Source organism: Lepidochelys kempii, chromosome 2 (genome assembly GCF_965140285.1).
Source record: "Lepidochelys kempii isolate rLepKem1 chromosome 2, rLepKem1.hap1, whole genome shotgun sequence".
Classification (NCBI taxonomy): Eukaryota; Metazoa; Chordata; order Testudines; family Cheloniidae; genus Lepidochelys; species Lepidochelys kempii.
In genome coordinates this window covers 81,877,296-81,895,110 of record NC_136381.1, presented here as the reverse complement: position 1 = coordinate 81,895,110, position 17,815 = coordinate 81,877,296, and the positions used below count along the sequence as shown (strand labels likewise).

The following is a 17,815-nucleotide window of genomic DNA, read 5'->3' as shown; positions in this document are numbered from 1 at the left end:
TTGTGATCCACCAGAGCTTGCAGCACTATCGAAAAGTACCCCTTGCGGTTTATGTACTCGGCGGCTTGGTGCTCCGGTGCCAAGATAGGGATATGGGTTCCGTCTATAGCCCCACCACAGTTAGGGAATCCCATTGCAGCAAAGCCATCCACTATGACCTGCACATTTCCCAGGGTCACTACCCTTGATATCAGCAGATCTTTGATTGCGTGGGCTACTTGCATCACAGCAGCCCCCACAGTAGATTTGCCCACTCCAAATTGATTCCCAACTGACCGGTAGCTGTCTGGCGTTGCAAGCTTCCACAGGGCTATTGCCACTCGCTTCTCAACTGTGAGGGCTGCTCTCATCTTGGTATTCATGCGCCTCAGGGCAGGGGAAAGCAAGTCACAAAGTTCCATGAAAGTGCCCTTACGCATGCGAAAGTTTCACAGCCACTGGGAATCGTCCCAGACCTGCAACACTATGCGGTCCCACCAGTCTGTGCTTGTTTCCCAAGCCCAGAATCGGCGTTCCACAGCATGAACCTGCCCCATTAGCACCATGATGCATGCATTGGCAGGGCCCATGCTTTCAGAGAAATCTGTGTCCATGTCCTGATCACTCACGTGACCGCGCTGACGTCGCCTCCTCGCCCGGTATCGCTTTGCCAGGTTCTGGTGCTGCATATACTGCTGGATAATGCGTGTGGTGTTTAATGTGCTCCTAATTGCCAAAGTGAGCTGAGTGGCCTCCATGCTTGCCTTGGTATGGCGTCCGCACAGAAAAAAGGCGCGGAACGATTGTCTGCCATTGCTCTGACGGAGGGAGGGGCAACTGACGACACGGCTTACAGGGTTGGCTTCAGGGAGCTAAAATCAACAAAGGGGGTGGCTTTACATCAAGGAGTATTTCAGGCAGGACTTCACGGAGGGTTCCAATAAGAAATGGTGCACCTAAGTTATTGTCCTTATTGGAACAAGAAGGTTAGCCTGGCCTCTGATTGATACATGGCTAGATTTACCTCGCTGTACCTTCTCTGTGAGTGACTGCAGTGTGACCTAGAAGAATGAGTCCCCTAGACAGGGGAGGGGGGGAAGCAAATGAGTACAAAACAAATCTGGTCTATTTCTTGTTTTGACCCACTCCATCTATCTTTTACATCTTTGGCTGGCAGCAGACGGTGCAGAAGGACTGCATGCCATCCACATCTCATGGCTGCTCAGCAGAAGATGGTACAGTACGACTGCTAGCAGTCCGTATCGCCTGCCCGCTCACCATAAGACGGTTCAATAGGACTGACTGCAGGACTAAAGAGAATGACCTGGTCAAGTCACTCCAAATTTAGTCCCTGCGCCCATGTCTGCCCAGGCGCTCCCAGCCGACGTGGCCAGGAGCACCTCGGACATGACGATGACGGCTACCAGTCGTACTGTACCGTCTGCTGCCACAAGGCAAGGGGTTGCTGCTACTGTGTAGCAATGTCGTACCGCGTCTGCCAGCACCCAGGAGACATAGGGTGACAGTTACCTGAGCGGGCTCCATGCTTGCCGTGGTATGGCGTCTGCACAGGTAACTCAGGAAAAAAGGCGCAAAATGATTGTCTGCCCTTGCTTTCACGGAGGGAGGGAACGGGGGCCTGACGATATGTACCCAGAACCACCCGCGACAATGTTTTAGCCCCATCAGGCATTGGGATCTCAACCCAGAATTCTAATGGGCAGCGGAGACTGCGGGAACTGTGGGATAGCTACCCACAGTGCAACGCTCCGGAAGTCGACGCTAGCCTCGGTACTGTGGAAGCGCTCCGCCGAGTTAATGCACTTAGAGCATTTTCTGTGGGGACACACACACTCGAATATATAAAACCGATTTCTAAAAAACCGACTTCTATAAATTCGACCTTATTCCGTAGTGTAGACATACCCTTAGAGCTCTGCATTTCTCTTTGAGTGAATGCAATATGAATCATAGTCTCTTACTCCGAGTAACTATGGAGATATGCATAGCCCCTAAGGCTAGGAACATCTCCAACTCTCTTCAGAGCCCTTCTTGCTGACCCAAGTTCCATACAGAGTTACAAATCCAACCTTTTTGCAGCTAGGAGAATGGTGACTGTGGTGGCCTTGGGAGTTGGGGGGAGATAAACTGTGGTGTCCAAAAAGCTAAAGAAATCTTGCTGTAAGCCACATGCATTATATAACTCAGTATCTGCTGCATTTTAGCTTTTATAAAAGATATTTCTTGGGTTCAGGATCAGAAGTACATGCAGGAGAAAGGGATATTCCAGTGCAAAGCTAATGGGGCTACATTTTTCAAAAGCACCCTTTAAGTTTGGGTGCCTTACTTGATGCGCCTGTTTTTTCAGAGGTTTTGAACACAGCTCCCAGAAGCATCACTTAGAGATGTGGACACTTGGCATCTCTGAAAACCAAGCTTAGCTATCTAAAGATGGGCACTCAAAAATCAAAGCCACCCACAATTAAAGAGTATTTCTGAAAATTTGGACCTAAATGTCTTACACCAATTGCAGTACCTAGCTAAGGGTACAGCAAAATATGAGACTTCATACAAAGACTGGAATATAATTACAGTGTTTTGAAGAATGAGTCCAAAGCATTGGCTATGCCTAGTTATTTAATTTAGTCATTAACTAATAGTTAGAGAAATCCTGCTCCATAAAACTATGGAGAAATTCTCTCAACTGTTAATCTCTCAGGGGTTGTTAGTCTCATTTAGTTCCCTATATCAGACTGACATCTAGTGGATGTAAGGTTTTGTTTCCAAAACATACAAAAAAGCTGGTCAAATTTTTCCATCAAAACTTTTTTTATATATATATAAAATGGCTCTTCAACAAAATCCAAAGTTTTCATCTAAAATTTTCTTCAACCTTTTTCAGGGTTTTCATTGAAAGAAACAAACATTAGAAACAAAAAAATTTCAGTTTAGTTTTGGGTATGGCTTTAAATTTTTCAACAACCCATAAAAACTCAAAGAAAAATGTGACAAACAATTTTGATTTTGTTTTCATCAGAAAAAAAATCATTTCCAAATGAGGCCTGCTTAAAAAAAAAATTGAGAGGATGTAACTTATGCCTGCATCCCTTCTGGATTTCCAGAATATATTAAGGGTAAAGAAAAATAATGCATATAGAATAAAAGTTTGTTAATAATTGTAGTTACCAACTACCACCAACAAAACAAGGCTGTTCCCCGAAGGGCCTGATCCTGTCAATGTCAATGAAAGTTTTGGCCCAAAATGTTCCCACTCTAGCCAAATTGCTTATAAAAACACATTGGGACAAATTCTGTTCCCATCTATGTCCCTGCAACCTCTCTGAAGTCAGTCTAGTTACTTGGGCACAAGCGAAAACAAAATTCAGCCCATTACTTGCAAACAAAAGGATTCCATTCAAAATTATGAAGTCCAAAGGTACAATGCCCTATCAAATTGTTTGGATCTCAACACAAAAGTGCGCTATCTGAAAAACCTATCAACTAGTATCACCATGAAAATTTCACTCCTTTATCAAATAAAATAGATGTATCTTTTTAATTACAACCAAAAATATGTAAATCAAGTAATCTGTGATGCTACCACCTTTTCCTACTCACTCTTCATAGAAAATTGAACCTCCATATCATCCATGGGTTATATCTCATGCCTTTGCTAAGTGGAGTTGGTCTGTTTGAAAACTGTACATTTATACTCTGAACTGTGCTCACTTTCCATCTGCTCCTACATGGCAGCTCAATACTTTCCTCTGCAGCAAACCTAACTGTGTCATAGTCCAACAACAAAAAATAAATATTAATGACGTGTTGCAGAGTTCACTGTACCTTGAACTGCAACTGATCTCCACCCAGCCCAGCTTCCAGGAGACGTGGAGCAGAAATCCACCAACTAACGTCTGCCACCTGAAACAACACAGAACAGTCACTCTGGTGGTTTTTTTAAATATCACAAACCATATTTCCCATAGCGAAATTAGGTTTCCCCCATATGTGGCTTGGCATCTTTTCTTGTAGTGCCTCCTAGCCCTGGAATGTCAGCCCTGAGCCTGTACAGCAGTGGTGGGCAACCTGCGGCCTGGCAGGGTAATCCACTGGCGTATTGCCAGACAGTTTGTTTACATTTTCATAGCCACCTGCAGCTCCCAGTGGCCACAGTTCGCCATTCCCAGCCAATGGGAGCTGCGGGAAGCGGCAGCCAGCACATCCCTACTGCCCGCGCCACTTCCCGCAGCTCCCATTGGCCGGGAACGGTGAACCACAGCCACTGGGAGCTGCGGGCAGCCGTGAAAATGTAAACAAACTGTCTGACGGTACACCAGTGGATTACCCTGATGGGCTGCAGGTTGCCCACCACTGCTGTACAGCATGCAGCCCTGCTCTTTTCTTTTAAAACCTATCTCTCCACCCCATCCATCACTCTGGCTACTGCCCCAAATCTAATTGTATTCAAATATACTTTATAAGGAAAAAACTGACCACATTAAAAATTAGCACCCTTGCTCTCTTACATTATAACTTTGGTCCTTCCATATACTCTCCCCACACCCTTCATTTATGGTCTCTTGCTCTGGGTTCAAGTAGATTGTAGGCAGGGATCTGTCAGTTTATTTGTCTGATAAGCACTATGCATGCTAATCATACCCAAATGCTAACTTTCTATTCCATTATATTATAGAAGGGAGAAAGGAAAAGAAAACCGTTAAATAAACAATATTTTGGGATTGACCTTCCTCTTTGTCTTTGTATGTTGTTGGGGGGAGGGTTGTTTTGGTTTTGGGGTTCTTTCTGTCCATCTGTTTAAGTTTAAATCCTATAAACACTATTGGATCTAAGGCTTCAATAACTGGCTTCGTTTGGATCATTCCTGGCAATAAGCACCAGGGATACCATGTGTAGTCCCACTGACTTCACATATCAACGCGAACATGACTATTCATGGTAGCTCACACTAGGCCTGGATTGAAAACTCCCTACTGCACAAACTGTACTTTTTTCTATATAGTGCCAAGCATACCGTCAATAACAATCAAATAACAAATACATAGACGGCCCACAGCACTCTTTAATCTGTAGCTTCTAGAGAGAGCTTCTTCATAACTGGCTAGTTTTTTGTTCAAATCCAAAACTTCCTGGATCTGCCACTATATTGGTATTTCACAATAACTAATAACACTCTGCCCTATCAGAAGAGCCTTCTCTATCCTACCAGAGAAACAGCATGTGAAATCATGAAAGGACTGTGAGGGAATTTATTTTAAACTATAAAAAGAAAATCTGTATACTCAGTGCTAGTTTTATGTTCCACATTTCCTTTTCCTTTGGTTTAGCAAAGTTTTTTGGGGGGGTGCGGGGTTTGAATACTATTTGCTTTATATTCAGTAAATGTTTAGTGTACTGTGCTGTAATGCGAAACCATTGTAACCTGTGTAACTGTTAGGCACAAAGGTTTTGTTTGCCTGTTAGTCCTTTCATTGTTAAGCGGTGTGTTGCAAAAAAAGAAAAGAAAGACACCATCACATGCAATTCACTCTACAGCAGTGGTGGGCAAATATAAACAAACTGTCTGGCGGCCTGCCAGTGGATTACCCTGACGGCTATGTGTGGCCCGCGGGCCGCAGGTTGCCCACCACTGCTCTACAGCCTGATGCTGGTGGAAAGCAGATAGATTACTGCCCACAGGGAACATTAAGAACAATCAGTGCAGTTACAACAGTTCACTTTACCTTGTTTAGATGAGGGGCATACAATAATGTAAAAGCTGGGTAAGCCGGATGTTCATCAGGGGCTTGATCCTGCTCCCATTCAAATCAAAACTCCCATTAACATTAATGGTGCAGGATCAAGTCCCAGAGAGCAAACGCACCTCTGGTACTGAAGATAATCCTACAAGGTACAGAGCACCCACCACTCCTGTTGAAGTCAATGAGAGTTGAAGGTCCTCAGCACCTTGCAGGAGAGAACCCTACATTAGACAGAGAACACAAGCAATGACAACAGACCTATGGCAGGGTTAGATGGTGAGGATAAGGTGCTTTTCTCCCCTGCTCACTTACTCCAAAATCTAAAGCGATAATATGCAAAGGCCTTTTAACAGTCAGCATTTACCAACCATCACTACACCAAAATAGCCCACTATTTCCGTGTACTCAGGAAAGGAAATAACTGCAGCAACTCAGATAGCACGGTGTGGTAACTGCTAGTGAATGCTGACTTTTAATGAGGACTTACCATATTTGTCTTCTACATACTCCCCTCACACACACTTCATCCCAGAAAATATGAAGTATTGCGGGGGGGGGAATGTTTGTTTATACAGTGCCTAGTACAGTGGGGTCCTGGTCCATGACCAGGCCTCTTGGGTGAAACAGTAGTATAAAGTAATTTGTACACACATTGACAGTAGAACAGACTCCTGAAAAAAGATGTCATAACTCTTTTTTGGATTAATAGACCTCCCAGGCCTCAAAGAAAATGGAGATTCATAGGGGTTCATCACAGTCATGGGGGGGAAAAGACAGAAAAAGTTAGGTAATGGTCCACGACTTGAAAATATCCACTCTGCATAAACACTATTGGCAGGTCACATATGCCAAGAGAACAAAAATTATGATGAAATCCTGACCTCCATTAACATCAATGGGCGAGGATTTCACTCAATATCTTTTATAAATTGATGACAGCAGTGAAAGTAAATACAGCTAACTTGGCCAAAACAAAAGGCTTGTCAGAGTCACTGCATAAAGTTGTGATTTGTAATACTGTACAGAATTACAATTAAGAAATGGGCTGAGCTTGAAAATAAAGTGTCCTTGTATTTGTATTAGCCTAGATACAGATTCGTATTTAATTGTTAGCATATTGGAAGAAATTAAATGAATCACATATGCACATAAGCCAAAATCAGTACTTCTTAAAATGGTGTGGGAATCTTATAATTGCTATTTTCCTAGATTAAAATATCAGGCCACCATAAAAACTAGAATTGATGGAGCGGCTGTTGACCTTGTAAACAGATACTTTACCAGGATGACATTAATAATAACACAGACAAATTAACAAACACTTTACTAGGGCTCCATGGAGTATGTTTTCTAGACAAGAAAAGCCTGTAATGACAGGAGATGCTAAAGTTAGCTTCAGCATGGAACAGCTAGACGTTTACTGATTAGAGTCATATTTCAAACAAATGTGTTTTTCAAATGGTACTTACCCTTGAAAAAGGGTAGGGTAGGTGAATTTCAGGACAGACAGGACATACTGGAAAACAAATACAAAGTTAATGAACATTACACATCCATGGTGTTATAACATTAACAGACATTCACAAAAGTAATGGAGTACAAGAAACTTCTACAGAAAAAAGCACGAGCAAGGAATTCTAAAATCAGTGCAATAGACACACATCCCCAGTGCAGAACTGTTCTTAGCATTTCAGATGTGCTGGCCCCTGCCTCATTCAGTGCAGGAGTTACATGGCATTAGAGTAAATAAAGGCTGAGGGCTGCACATTGAACAATGGAGAGAAATATAAATATTGGACAGCTGTCACATTCACTGAGCACCTTCCACACTGCACATGAGGCAAGGATCTGGAGGAAAAAAAATGTGACATGTAATTAAAACTGTATCATCTTACACGCCCACCCTGGGGCAGAGGTAAGGTTGAATGGGCATGTTAACTTTGCCATTTCCTGACGATGAGCGGTGCACTTCGCAATCTCAGTGTGGTTAGTATAGGTTATTTGCATATAATATTAACTAGTGTTTGGAAAGTGCTTTGGAAATGTAACATGCTACAGAAGAAGCATTAATATTGTTTCTTTAGAATGTTTTAGCAGATCAGTATGTGTGGGATGTGGATCCTAGGGTGATTTCCCACATATGTGCCTCTGCAAATAAGGAGCAAAAATCTACCCACACTTATGCCTATGCAGCACCGAAGTACTTGCTATGACCAGGTTTATAAACACCATCCCCAGTAAAAGGGAGAAGGAGTTAAACTTTCTCAGAAGAAAGGAAAAATACCTGCCATACCCAAAGATGCTGGAACTAGGGGTGCTGCTGCACACCCTGGCCTGAAGTGGTTTCCATTATGTACAGGGTTTACAGTTTGGTTCAATGACTTTCAGCACCCCCACTATACAAATTGTGAGCCAGCTGCTGGCCAGCCCCCAAAAGGGGTAATACAAGCTGTCTGTGCTAAAGGGAGGTGCAGGCAAGTGGACCATATTATTAAGAAGTAAGGCTTTGGGAGCTAGCAGAGATATTTACTCCTTGTAAGGATCATACTTTGCTTAGACAACAGGCTAAGAAGATTCTGCCTACAGGGCTCAGCACTGAACAGCATGGAGGGTGAGAGACTCTGATCCTAGACTGTTCAGGGTCTGTGAATGGTCCTTACGTTCCCTGGAATGGTGAGAATGGCAAGAACTCTTGGGGATGATTTAAATAAAACTCTTGATTAAGATCTAGTGCTGGTAAGCCTTAGTGTTTGAACCTGAAATTTGGCTGAACCCTAATGATCATTTTGGGGCTTGCAGTGGAATCATATGGAGTAATTTTGGGCTCTGGGCTAGGACTCCAGCCATGCTCTTTTACAAGTTACCACTTAGAGCAAGGGTGGGCAAACTTTTTGGCCGAGGGCCACATCTGGGTGGGGAAATTGCTTACAGGGCTGGGGCACGGGGTTGGAGTGCGGGGGTGGAGTGCGGGGTGTCGGAGGGGGTGCGGTGTGCAGGAAGGGGCTCAGTGCAAGGGGTTGGGGCAGAGGAGGGGTGCGGGGTGTATGAGGAGACTCACGGAAGGGTTTAGGGTGCAGGAGGGGTGTGGAGTGCAGGAGGGATCTCAGGTCAGGGGGTTGAGGTGCAGGAGAGATGCAGGGTGCAGGAGGGGGCTCAGGGCAGGGTGTTGGGGTGCAGGAGGGGTGCGAGGTGCAGGAGGGGGCTCAGGCAGGGGGTTGGGATGCAGGAGGGGTGCGGGATGTGGCAGGGGGCTCAGGGCAGGGAGTTGGAGTGCAGGAGGGGTGCGGGGTGCAGGAGGGGGCTCCGGGTACGGGATTGGGGTGCAGGAGGGGTGCCAGGTACAGGAGGGGGCTCAGGGCAGGGGGTTGGGGTGCAGAAGGGTGTGGGGTGCAGGAGGGGACTCAGGGCAGGGAGTTGGGGTGTGGGGTGCAGGAGGGGTTCAGGCTCCGGCCTGGTGCCGCTTACCTAGAGCGGTGGCAGTGGCAGACACCGGGGCCAGGGCAGGCTCCCTGCCTCCCTGCCCCAGCCCCACGCCACGGCTGGAGATGAAAGCAGCCGGCACCACGTCCCTGCGTGGCCCCTGAGGGTGGAGGGGGGCGCAGAGAGCTCCGCATGTTTCTCTCACCTGTGGGTACCTCTCCCAAAGCTCCCATTGGCCACGGTAACCCATTCCTGACCAATGGGAGCTTTGGGGGAGGTACCCACAGGCAAGAGCAGCATGCGGAACCCTCTGCTGCCCCACGCCCACGGGCTGCAGGGACGTGGTGTGGCCGCTTCCCAGAGCAGCGCAGCGCCACGGGGGTGGCAATCCCAAGGGCCAGATCCAAAGCCCCGAGGGGCCAAATTCAGCCCATGGGCCATAGTTTGCCCACCCCTGACTTAGAGCCTCACTGACATTAACGGGGGACATTAAGCATGTGAGTGGGCCCAGTTAATCTCATCTCTCTCAGTCAATCCAGGTTGGGTTTCCTCGGTATATCATTACTGGGCATAATGTAATGCAGACTTGTTAGTGACATTTTAATAATATAGAGTCCAAAGATATGTGTCTTTGGTTGAAACCACAGGCTCCAAACTTAACCAACATATGTATGCAAAAGATACCCTCACTTCACATATACTACTCATGATTCTTATAAATAAAAATTACAACTTAGAGAAGTGAAAATCTATTTTATCACCCAGTCCATTACACTTTCTATCCACGTATCCACTTGACCAGTATGTATTCTAATATTGGGCATCGAAGGTTTCAGATGTGTCTTTATGTAGCTTGCCTCGCAGTGAAACTAAATGTACACTCCAAGCTAACTTTTTAGTTGTGATGTGAATAAATATGCCTGCTACACATTTTTTCAGATGAGTATGTGAATAATTGCAACAATTAGGTCGTACAGGTGTAAATGAAAGTAGAATTTAGCCCTGCAGATGAAATTTAACTAACAAACCTATTGATGAGCCAAAAAAGAATCCAGCTTGCAATCTTAACAATAGTTGCTCTGTAATGTCTTCAGGAGTAAAGAGTAGCAAAAAACCTATTGGCATAATCTTGGAAGGAGCTGAGCAAAACTCAATACCCATTGCCTTTAATGGGCATGGAGGGTGTGAACCTCTTGCAGGAATTGGCCCCTATATTTTGTTACTAAAGAAATGACTTCAGTACACACTGGGAGGAGGTCTGAGTAAGAAAGTGGCATTTTACAGATACGCTTCAGAGTTGATATATGTCTTGGTTTAAAGCACAAGTGTCTTTCTTCTTTGCTTTTGTTCATGCAGTGCCTGGGACAAATGTAAATGCCTTACTCTGATTATCTTTTAACTTTCCTGCATTAAATCCATAAACAATTTTTAGGTGTGTGAGGGAGCTTTGTTTATCTTATCTAAAATATATTTACCCAAGCATTTTCTGCAGTCCAACACCATTTAGATACAACACAGCTGCTGTTTTGGCCCCTTTAGGTTCCTACCTACTACGTCAACCCTCCTTGACATTCTTAATAGAATGTGTGTGGGACAAACTCAGAAGCTGCAGGTGGGAAGGGGATGATTTTACATTGGGTCCTCATGAAAAAGTACATTTCTTCATCTCTCCCAAGAAGTTCCACACACCTTTGTTGTACAAACAAAGGTGTCTCTTCTTGCAAAGTATCTGCACCAGTGCCACAGAGGCATCCTCTAGCAGAGAAAATAAGAAGAGGTTACCATAGTTTCCCCACAGTTATGGGACAATCAAAATGCAAACTCTGGGATTGATTCTGATCTCACTTGTGTCAGTTTTACCACTAGAATTCCACTGGCTTCAGTGAAATTACTGCTAATTTTCACCATTCTCATTGACAGCAGAATCACAAACTCACTGATGCCATCAACCCTGGGCTACAGGAATTCAAAATAAACCCGTGAAACTCAGAATATGGAATTAAAACTACATAATACACAAACTCAGGTACTTAGCGAACAAATAAAACAGTTCTGGAATAAGTTTAGGCCATAAAAATTCTCATCCACAGTGTGCACTCTGGCATATTTTTCCTTCTATTTCTTCATGGAACTTCTAATGACATCAATGAGAGAGCACAGTGGAAAGTAGATTTTTGCCCTGAACTTACAGTTTAATGTGGCTATAATGAATATTAAGCTTTGCTTAGCTACCATGATCACGCTTTAAAACTTTGGCAGTTTTGTCTTGGATCAGGTACTTTGGTGTTTGCAGTATTCCCTAGTGAATGTTGCAACTACTAAGCTACCATTCTATTTTTAATGGTGGCTACTGTGCCTTCTGGACTTAATCCTATGTTGGAAAGCGTAAGGACTATGTGATATATCAGGTCTTTACCACCTCCGCTTTCTGTGTTTGCCAGGCAGCTAATAATGGCCTTACAAGAATATTAAACTAACACTATCAAAGCAATAGAACTACTGGCTCTGTAGCTAATATTTTTTGTTTGGATTGTAAAGAGGCCCTCCCTTCACTCTTGTCAGTAGGCAGGATACTGGAATTTACATACCTTGAAAATGTTGCTTGTTTTCACATCTTTGAAAATGGAGCCAGGTGAATGAGGCTTGGATGTGCATGAAATTATGGACAATCATATCCCCACAACAGCAAATAGAAACCCATTAGAGCTTTAGCTGAGAAGCTGGGATTTCATTTATGTTGCAGCCCTAATTTTGGAGGGACCGGCGAACTTTTACTAATAAGTATAATTCTCAGTTTTGTGCTTTTTTTTTTTTTTTACTACTGTCAGTGTTTGTCTGCCACTGTAAGTTAACGGTTACTATATTTACAAGCCTTACATTGTATTGAAAGGATACTCTCAGATGTGAGAGGCCCAAAATTAGACTTACTGGAATTTAAAAAAAAAAAAAATTTTTTTTGAGAGGATTTTAAATATTTCAATTCTTCTTATGGGGGTGGGGGAAGTATCAGCAAAACAGCACTCATGAGCAACACTAGAACAATAATAATGTTTAAGGATTACATTAAGAAACCAGGACCCTGGTTCTAATCTAATGTACACACCTATAATTCCACTTACTTTGGTGCAGTTACTGCTGCTTTACACTGGAATAGGTGAAAAGATAATGAAGCCTCATGTTTCAATTTCAAGCTTCCAAAGAAGTTTTTAAAAAGTGAGAAGAAATATAAAATGGCAGTCACACTTAAGTGAAAGTACTGTACAGTAATCATAACTGTAATTAATACTTGTTGAATTCTTCCCAGCCCCTTTCTCACACAGAGACACTACTTCACTCATTTGTCCAAGGCTTTGTTCTCTGCCTTACAGTAACTTTGTAATCTGTGCATTTACAAATAGCCCCTAATGCCTCCTATCACTTTCAGCTTTTCCAGATTTTCCTTCGACCTAACTTTCCCCCTCTCTGCTTTCCGGGGGCGGGACAGAGGTTGGGTATAAGGCGTGAAGGAATTGTTCGATTTGATGGCTTCTTGCCGCTGGGCTGTTCTTTTAAAGGGAGATACAGCCGCAGAGATGCATCCTGTTAATATGGGGTTTCTATTGGGTGTCTCCCTCAGATAGAGGGGCTGGAAGTCTCAACAATACAGGGACCCCTTTCCGATTCCTCTGTCTGTGCACAAGGACTATTTGCAAGGAGAAAGGGGTTTTGTATGCAGCTAACTATGACCAGCTGGAGTCTCTCAATTCTCAAGAGAAACTGAAAATGAAATAACAGCTCCTCCTCTTTCAGCAGGCAAGGGAAGATGGTGAGAGGAGAAAGAAATGCAGTTAGCCTTCCTGCTGTCAGATCTGGGAGAAAATCCAGGGAGGTGAATTAGAAAAAGGAATGCTCAGGCAATCACTCAATCAATCAATCAATCCAAACCAACTTACAGCTCCCTCGTCCTCACCTTGTTGGTGAAATAAGAAGCCAGATAGAAGAGACAGAAGGACAGACCAGCTGCAGGTCTCTTTAAATACATCTGTCACAGCATTTCCCCCGTCCGGGTGAGGAAGATGAGGCACTGGTTCTTCCCGCTGTGATCAACTGGAGACAGTGCTCAGGAAACTGCCACCTGGAGTGGCTGCCATGACAGAGACACGTTGCTCTGTGTTTGCTCCAATAGGCACAAGAACAACCTCCTGAGGCACTGCCTTCTTAAAGGGGCGATGCTCCCTCTTGCCAGAGGAAACCCATTCCAGAGACGAGACACACAGATATGCTCCCTCTCCCCACCACCACTTGCACACACACACACACACACACCTCTTCTTACACTTGTGTGGTTCTCACACTCACGAGTCTCTCACACTCCAGCTGACTGTGGAAAATAAATGCCTACAGATTTTAATAGCGAATGATAGCCTTTCCATAGGTTGTTTTTGGGAAACCATCCCAAAACCACCCTTTGGGAATTACATCCCTGCTCTAGAATTCTGTAGCGGTTCAAAAATTATAGAAAAGATCACATTCTCTATTAAGCTTCACACACTTGTCTACATAATGACATAAGGTGGGGTTTTTTTAAATCAGATTAGTTCTATCAAGTTTACATAGCTCAACTGGAAACCCCTTTAACCACCCTTTCACACCTTTAATTCATGCTAGTTGGTGGCCATGTGGCTGTATTCTGACATTCCAAACATCTGAGAAGTTCAAACAGCTACTTTTTTTAAAAAAAAAATCCTGCCACAGAATGTTTCCTTCTTTTCATCCCAAAAATATGGGATTTCCCAAAATAATTACCCCATCTAAGGCCCAGTGTGGGCAAAATTCAGTCATAGCCCAGTGATAGCTTTTCTAGAGAAAAAAAGTGTTGGAGTTCTGTATGTAATGGCCCTGATGGGCCTGAAATGGGAGCATGATCCCACTGTGAAAGGAAGATTCCCATGTTCAAAATGCGGTATGCAGCACTCACTTCTAGCCCTGAAAGAATCCAAGACATCAGACTTTAAAGAAATGACGTTTTTACTTATAGAAAAGCTATGTTAGGTAGCTTTAGACATTTTAACAGCTCCCTCTGAGCCCTGAACCATAGGTTGGACTCATGGGCCTGGACCTACAAAGAGACTTAGGCATTGCAATGCTCAGTGTCACAACACCTAACTTTTAAACTCCTAGAAATCACAGAGATAACACTGCAATTCACAACAGCTGCTTTAGGGATCTGACCTCCCTATACAATGAATGGGGAAAGATAGATGCCATATAATGCTATCCACAAAACCCAGCACACTAGTTGGGGAGCTGCCTAAGCTAGCCAATGGGAGAAGCCAATATTAAGCCCTGTCCCTCTCTCAGATATAGGTACCTAAATCCAGGCTGCAGTAAGGTGCCTATCTTTGCTTAGTGATCCACAAATGGGAACCCGTTTCCTGGAGTTAGATGTCACTGGGCTTGGGGTGCAATACAGACCAGTGAGGGGCTGTGTCACCACATGCCCTGCAACCCTCGGTGCTTTACAATGCTTTGCTACTGTAGCTCCCAGCCTGGGATACTCATAACCAGCCTCTAAGCATGCAGGTCATACCCTAAGTGTCTGTCTGTAAGCTAGATAGCACTGGTTCAGCAGCTCTGACCCAGAAGCCTGTCTACAGCCCCACAGCCCCATGCTGGCTTTCACCAGTCTTGGTTACAATCTGCAAGGTGACGCCAACACACTTCCAGTCCCAAGACTTCCCAAAAACGTGTGTCTACAATATCCAGCCCGCTCCTGGACAGTTCAGTGAAATAATAAGGTTTATTTGTTCCTTTAAAGAAATGAAAGTACATCACAGATTATTACCTTAACTGGAGGTAAATACACCCTTCCCTTTAACCACCACAATGAGTTGGTTTATAATAAAAATAAACACAAATTTATTAACAATAGGACATAGGTTAAGTGATGCCAAGTAAAAGAAATAAAAGTAGAGATAGTTACAAGCAAATAAAAGTGAAAACATGCATCTAAAAGTCTAAAATTTAATCTAGCAAGGTACAGTCTTTGTGCAAGACTGGTTTCTCCCACCAGTCTTCCCTCTTCCCAGCCATGGCTGACTTTCCCTCAGTCAGGACCTTCCACAGAAACACAAGGTGCTGGTTTCCCTTGTCTCCCTATGTGAAAGCTCTTTGTCTCAGCAGGTTTCTCACCTATATTCAGTTCCCAGAGACTTCACACACCCCGCCCCCTTGGTTGAAAGAACCATCTTTCTTGGGTTGCAAGAGCTCTGCCTCCTTGTGTCTGTCTGGTGATGGATGCCAAAGATGGCTTCTGGCTTTGCTTATATCTTCTGAAGTTCAATGAGTTTGCCTCAAGAGGCAGGATGATGTCATGCTGTACTATGCAAATAGGGCTTCCATTGTATTTGCTCACACCTTGATTAATCTTAATAGACAGATAGCTGCCTTCTCTCATATCTAGAAGAGAACCCATCACAGAAATTTAAAGGAGTACTTGTGGCACCTTAGAGACTAACCAATTTATTTGAGCATAAGCTTTCGTGAGCTACAGCTCACTTCACAGAAATTTGTTAGTCTCTAAGGTGCCACAAGTACTCCTTTTCTTGTCACAGACGAAAGCATAATATCATTATGTATCCATATTTCCTCATATATTGTTAACACATACATTTCACAATTATATTAATCACCAGTGTGTCAGAGGCTTTCATAAAACACCTCACTCAATACATTTTTATAATACAGTAATATTGTATACAATCAGTTGATTCAATTACTTATCACATCAGGCTCAGCCCCCCTGTGTTTATAGACTAGTACGCCTTTGCAATGTATTCTTTGAAAATTAAAAACCAGGCCAAGCTTCTCTCCCTGCTGGGGCATAGACACCATGCTGCCTCTTCCACCAGTTGTTAGCTTGATAGCTTTGTTTTGATGAAGTGAGCTGTAGCTCACGAAAGCTCATGCTCAAATAAATTGGTTAGTCTCTAAGGTGCCACAAGTACTCCTTTTCTGTATGTAAATGTACCTTCATTGTCTCTGCCTGATGACCAGGGTGCTGGTCAGAGAAGCAAACACATTCCTTTGTCTAGGGCAGGCCTGTTTAACAACTCCCCCAGTATGCCTAAATTAAACACACTTTAATCCTAATTCTAGCATATATCCATACCTCTTAATACACATGTGCATACGTCATACAAGAATATTAATGATCAGTGAGTTATTGGTTTTCAAATGGTCCCTCATATAAGGCATATTTTTTACAAAGATTATTACAGTAGCATGTTGGGTGTGAGGACTGGGGGCAGTGTTTCTCAAATGCGGCCACTGTGGCCACATGCAGCCACCACAGCCTTTTCTTGTGGCCACAGCCTTCTAGGCAGTGACTGGGGGGGAGGGAAAAGCAGCAGCCCCTCCCCAGGGGCCACCAGCAGTGGTTGGGTCCCACCTCCCTCTGGAGAAGAGACACACAAGCTGGAGGAGCAGGCAGTCAGTGAGTTTCCCACCTTCCCAGGAGTGACGGGGTTGGGCTTCAGCCCTGGGGGGTGGTGGGCACCAGGCTCCAGCCATTGGGCTTCAGCTTCTGTTCCCAGGCCCTGTTCCCTGGATGTGGGGCTTTGGGCTCCATTCCCTGGCTGCATGGTGGCGGGCTCTGACCCCGAACTCACCCCCCCCCATCACCTCTGGCCCCCGCTGCCTCCCCCAGTGCCCCATCGCCCCTGCTACCTCTGTACCCACCTCCCCATCCAGGGCTTAATTTGTCCCCAAGCTTGCTGGGGCTGAGTAAGTCTGCTGTGAAAAGTGATAGTAACAAATATACAAATATCACTTTTCAGAGCAGACTTACTTATAGCTAGCAAGTCTTTAAAAAACAACAACCCCAAAAAGCAAAAGAAACAACAAGAAAAAACACAAGAATGTTCAAAGCACCTTATTTGTGTTTCTATTCTGTTTTGGTCCAGTAAAGAATAGAGACAACTGTACATTATTCTTATTATTGAGTTGACAAAAAAAAAAAAAAAACCAACAACACCCTACATATATAAATTACAATGATTTGGACATGTATATTTATTTGTTTTTCCTAAAGTTAATTAAGTATTTTAGGAAAAATTGTCAGAGCGGCCACCAAAACATTTGTTGTGAGAACCCCTGGCTTATGGTCATAGCACGTAAGCAGTTTCTTGTGTGAATAAGTTGGTGCTTACCTCTCTCCATACAAAAAGGCTTGAGAAGGAGGAACAGAAAACCACCTTATAACTCTTAGCCAAAGGGCAGCAGATATAAGGCACATGGGGAGGCTAAGCCTCCCCAAATGGGGCAAGAAATGCCGGATTCTGCACACCTCCCTTTGGAAACATGCTAGCCTGCTGCCTTTGGAGTGCCACTGCCCAAAGCGCCAAGCTTTGTGGGGGGTCAGAGAGGAGTGAGCAGGAAGCAAGGGGAGCTTCAGGGGGTGGAAACAAGTGTGGTGCCTTGGGGGAGGGGGTGGAGCATGGGCAGGAAGAGGCAGCAGTGGGGCAGGGCCTTCGGGGAAGAGACTGAGCGAGAGCAGGGCCTCAGGGTGGAGCATGGACAGGGCCCCAGGGGGAGGAAGCTGAGCAAGGGTGGGGCCTCAGGACGGAGCCACAAGTGGGTCACGCCCCCACACACACACACTTCTACGGAGCTTTCGG

At 44.4% G+C, this 17,815-nt stretch overlaps 1 protein-coding gene across 1 annotated transcript in view; it reads right to left on the bottom strand.

Moving 5' to 3' along the window:
- The window catches only part of SLC35D4 (solute carrier family 35 member D4), a 202,557-nt gene extending 189,245 nt beyond the window's left edge, over nt 1-13,312 (bottom strand). Inside the window, 3 exon segments of the mRNA XM_073331400.1 lie at nt 3,823-3,900; nt 7,208-7,254; nt 13,108-13,312. Coding sequence (XP_073187501.1) covers nt 3,823-3,900; nt 7,208-7,254; nt 13,108-13,179 — 197 coding nt within the window. The 5' untranslated portion in view covers nt 13,180-13,312.
- Between the last annotated feature and the right edge of the window lie 4,503 nt (nt 13,313-17,815).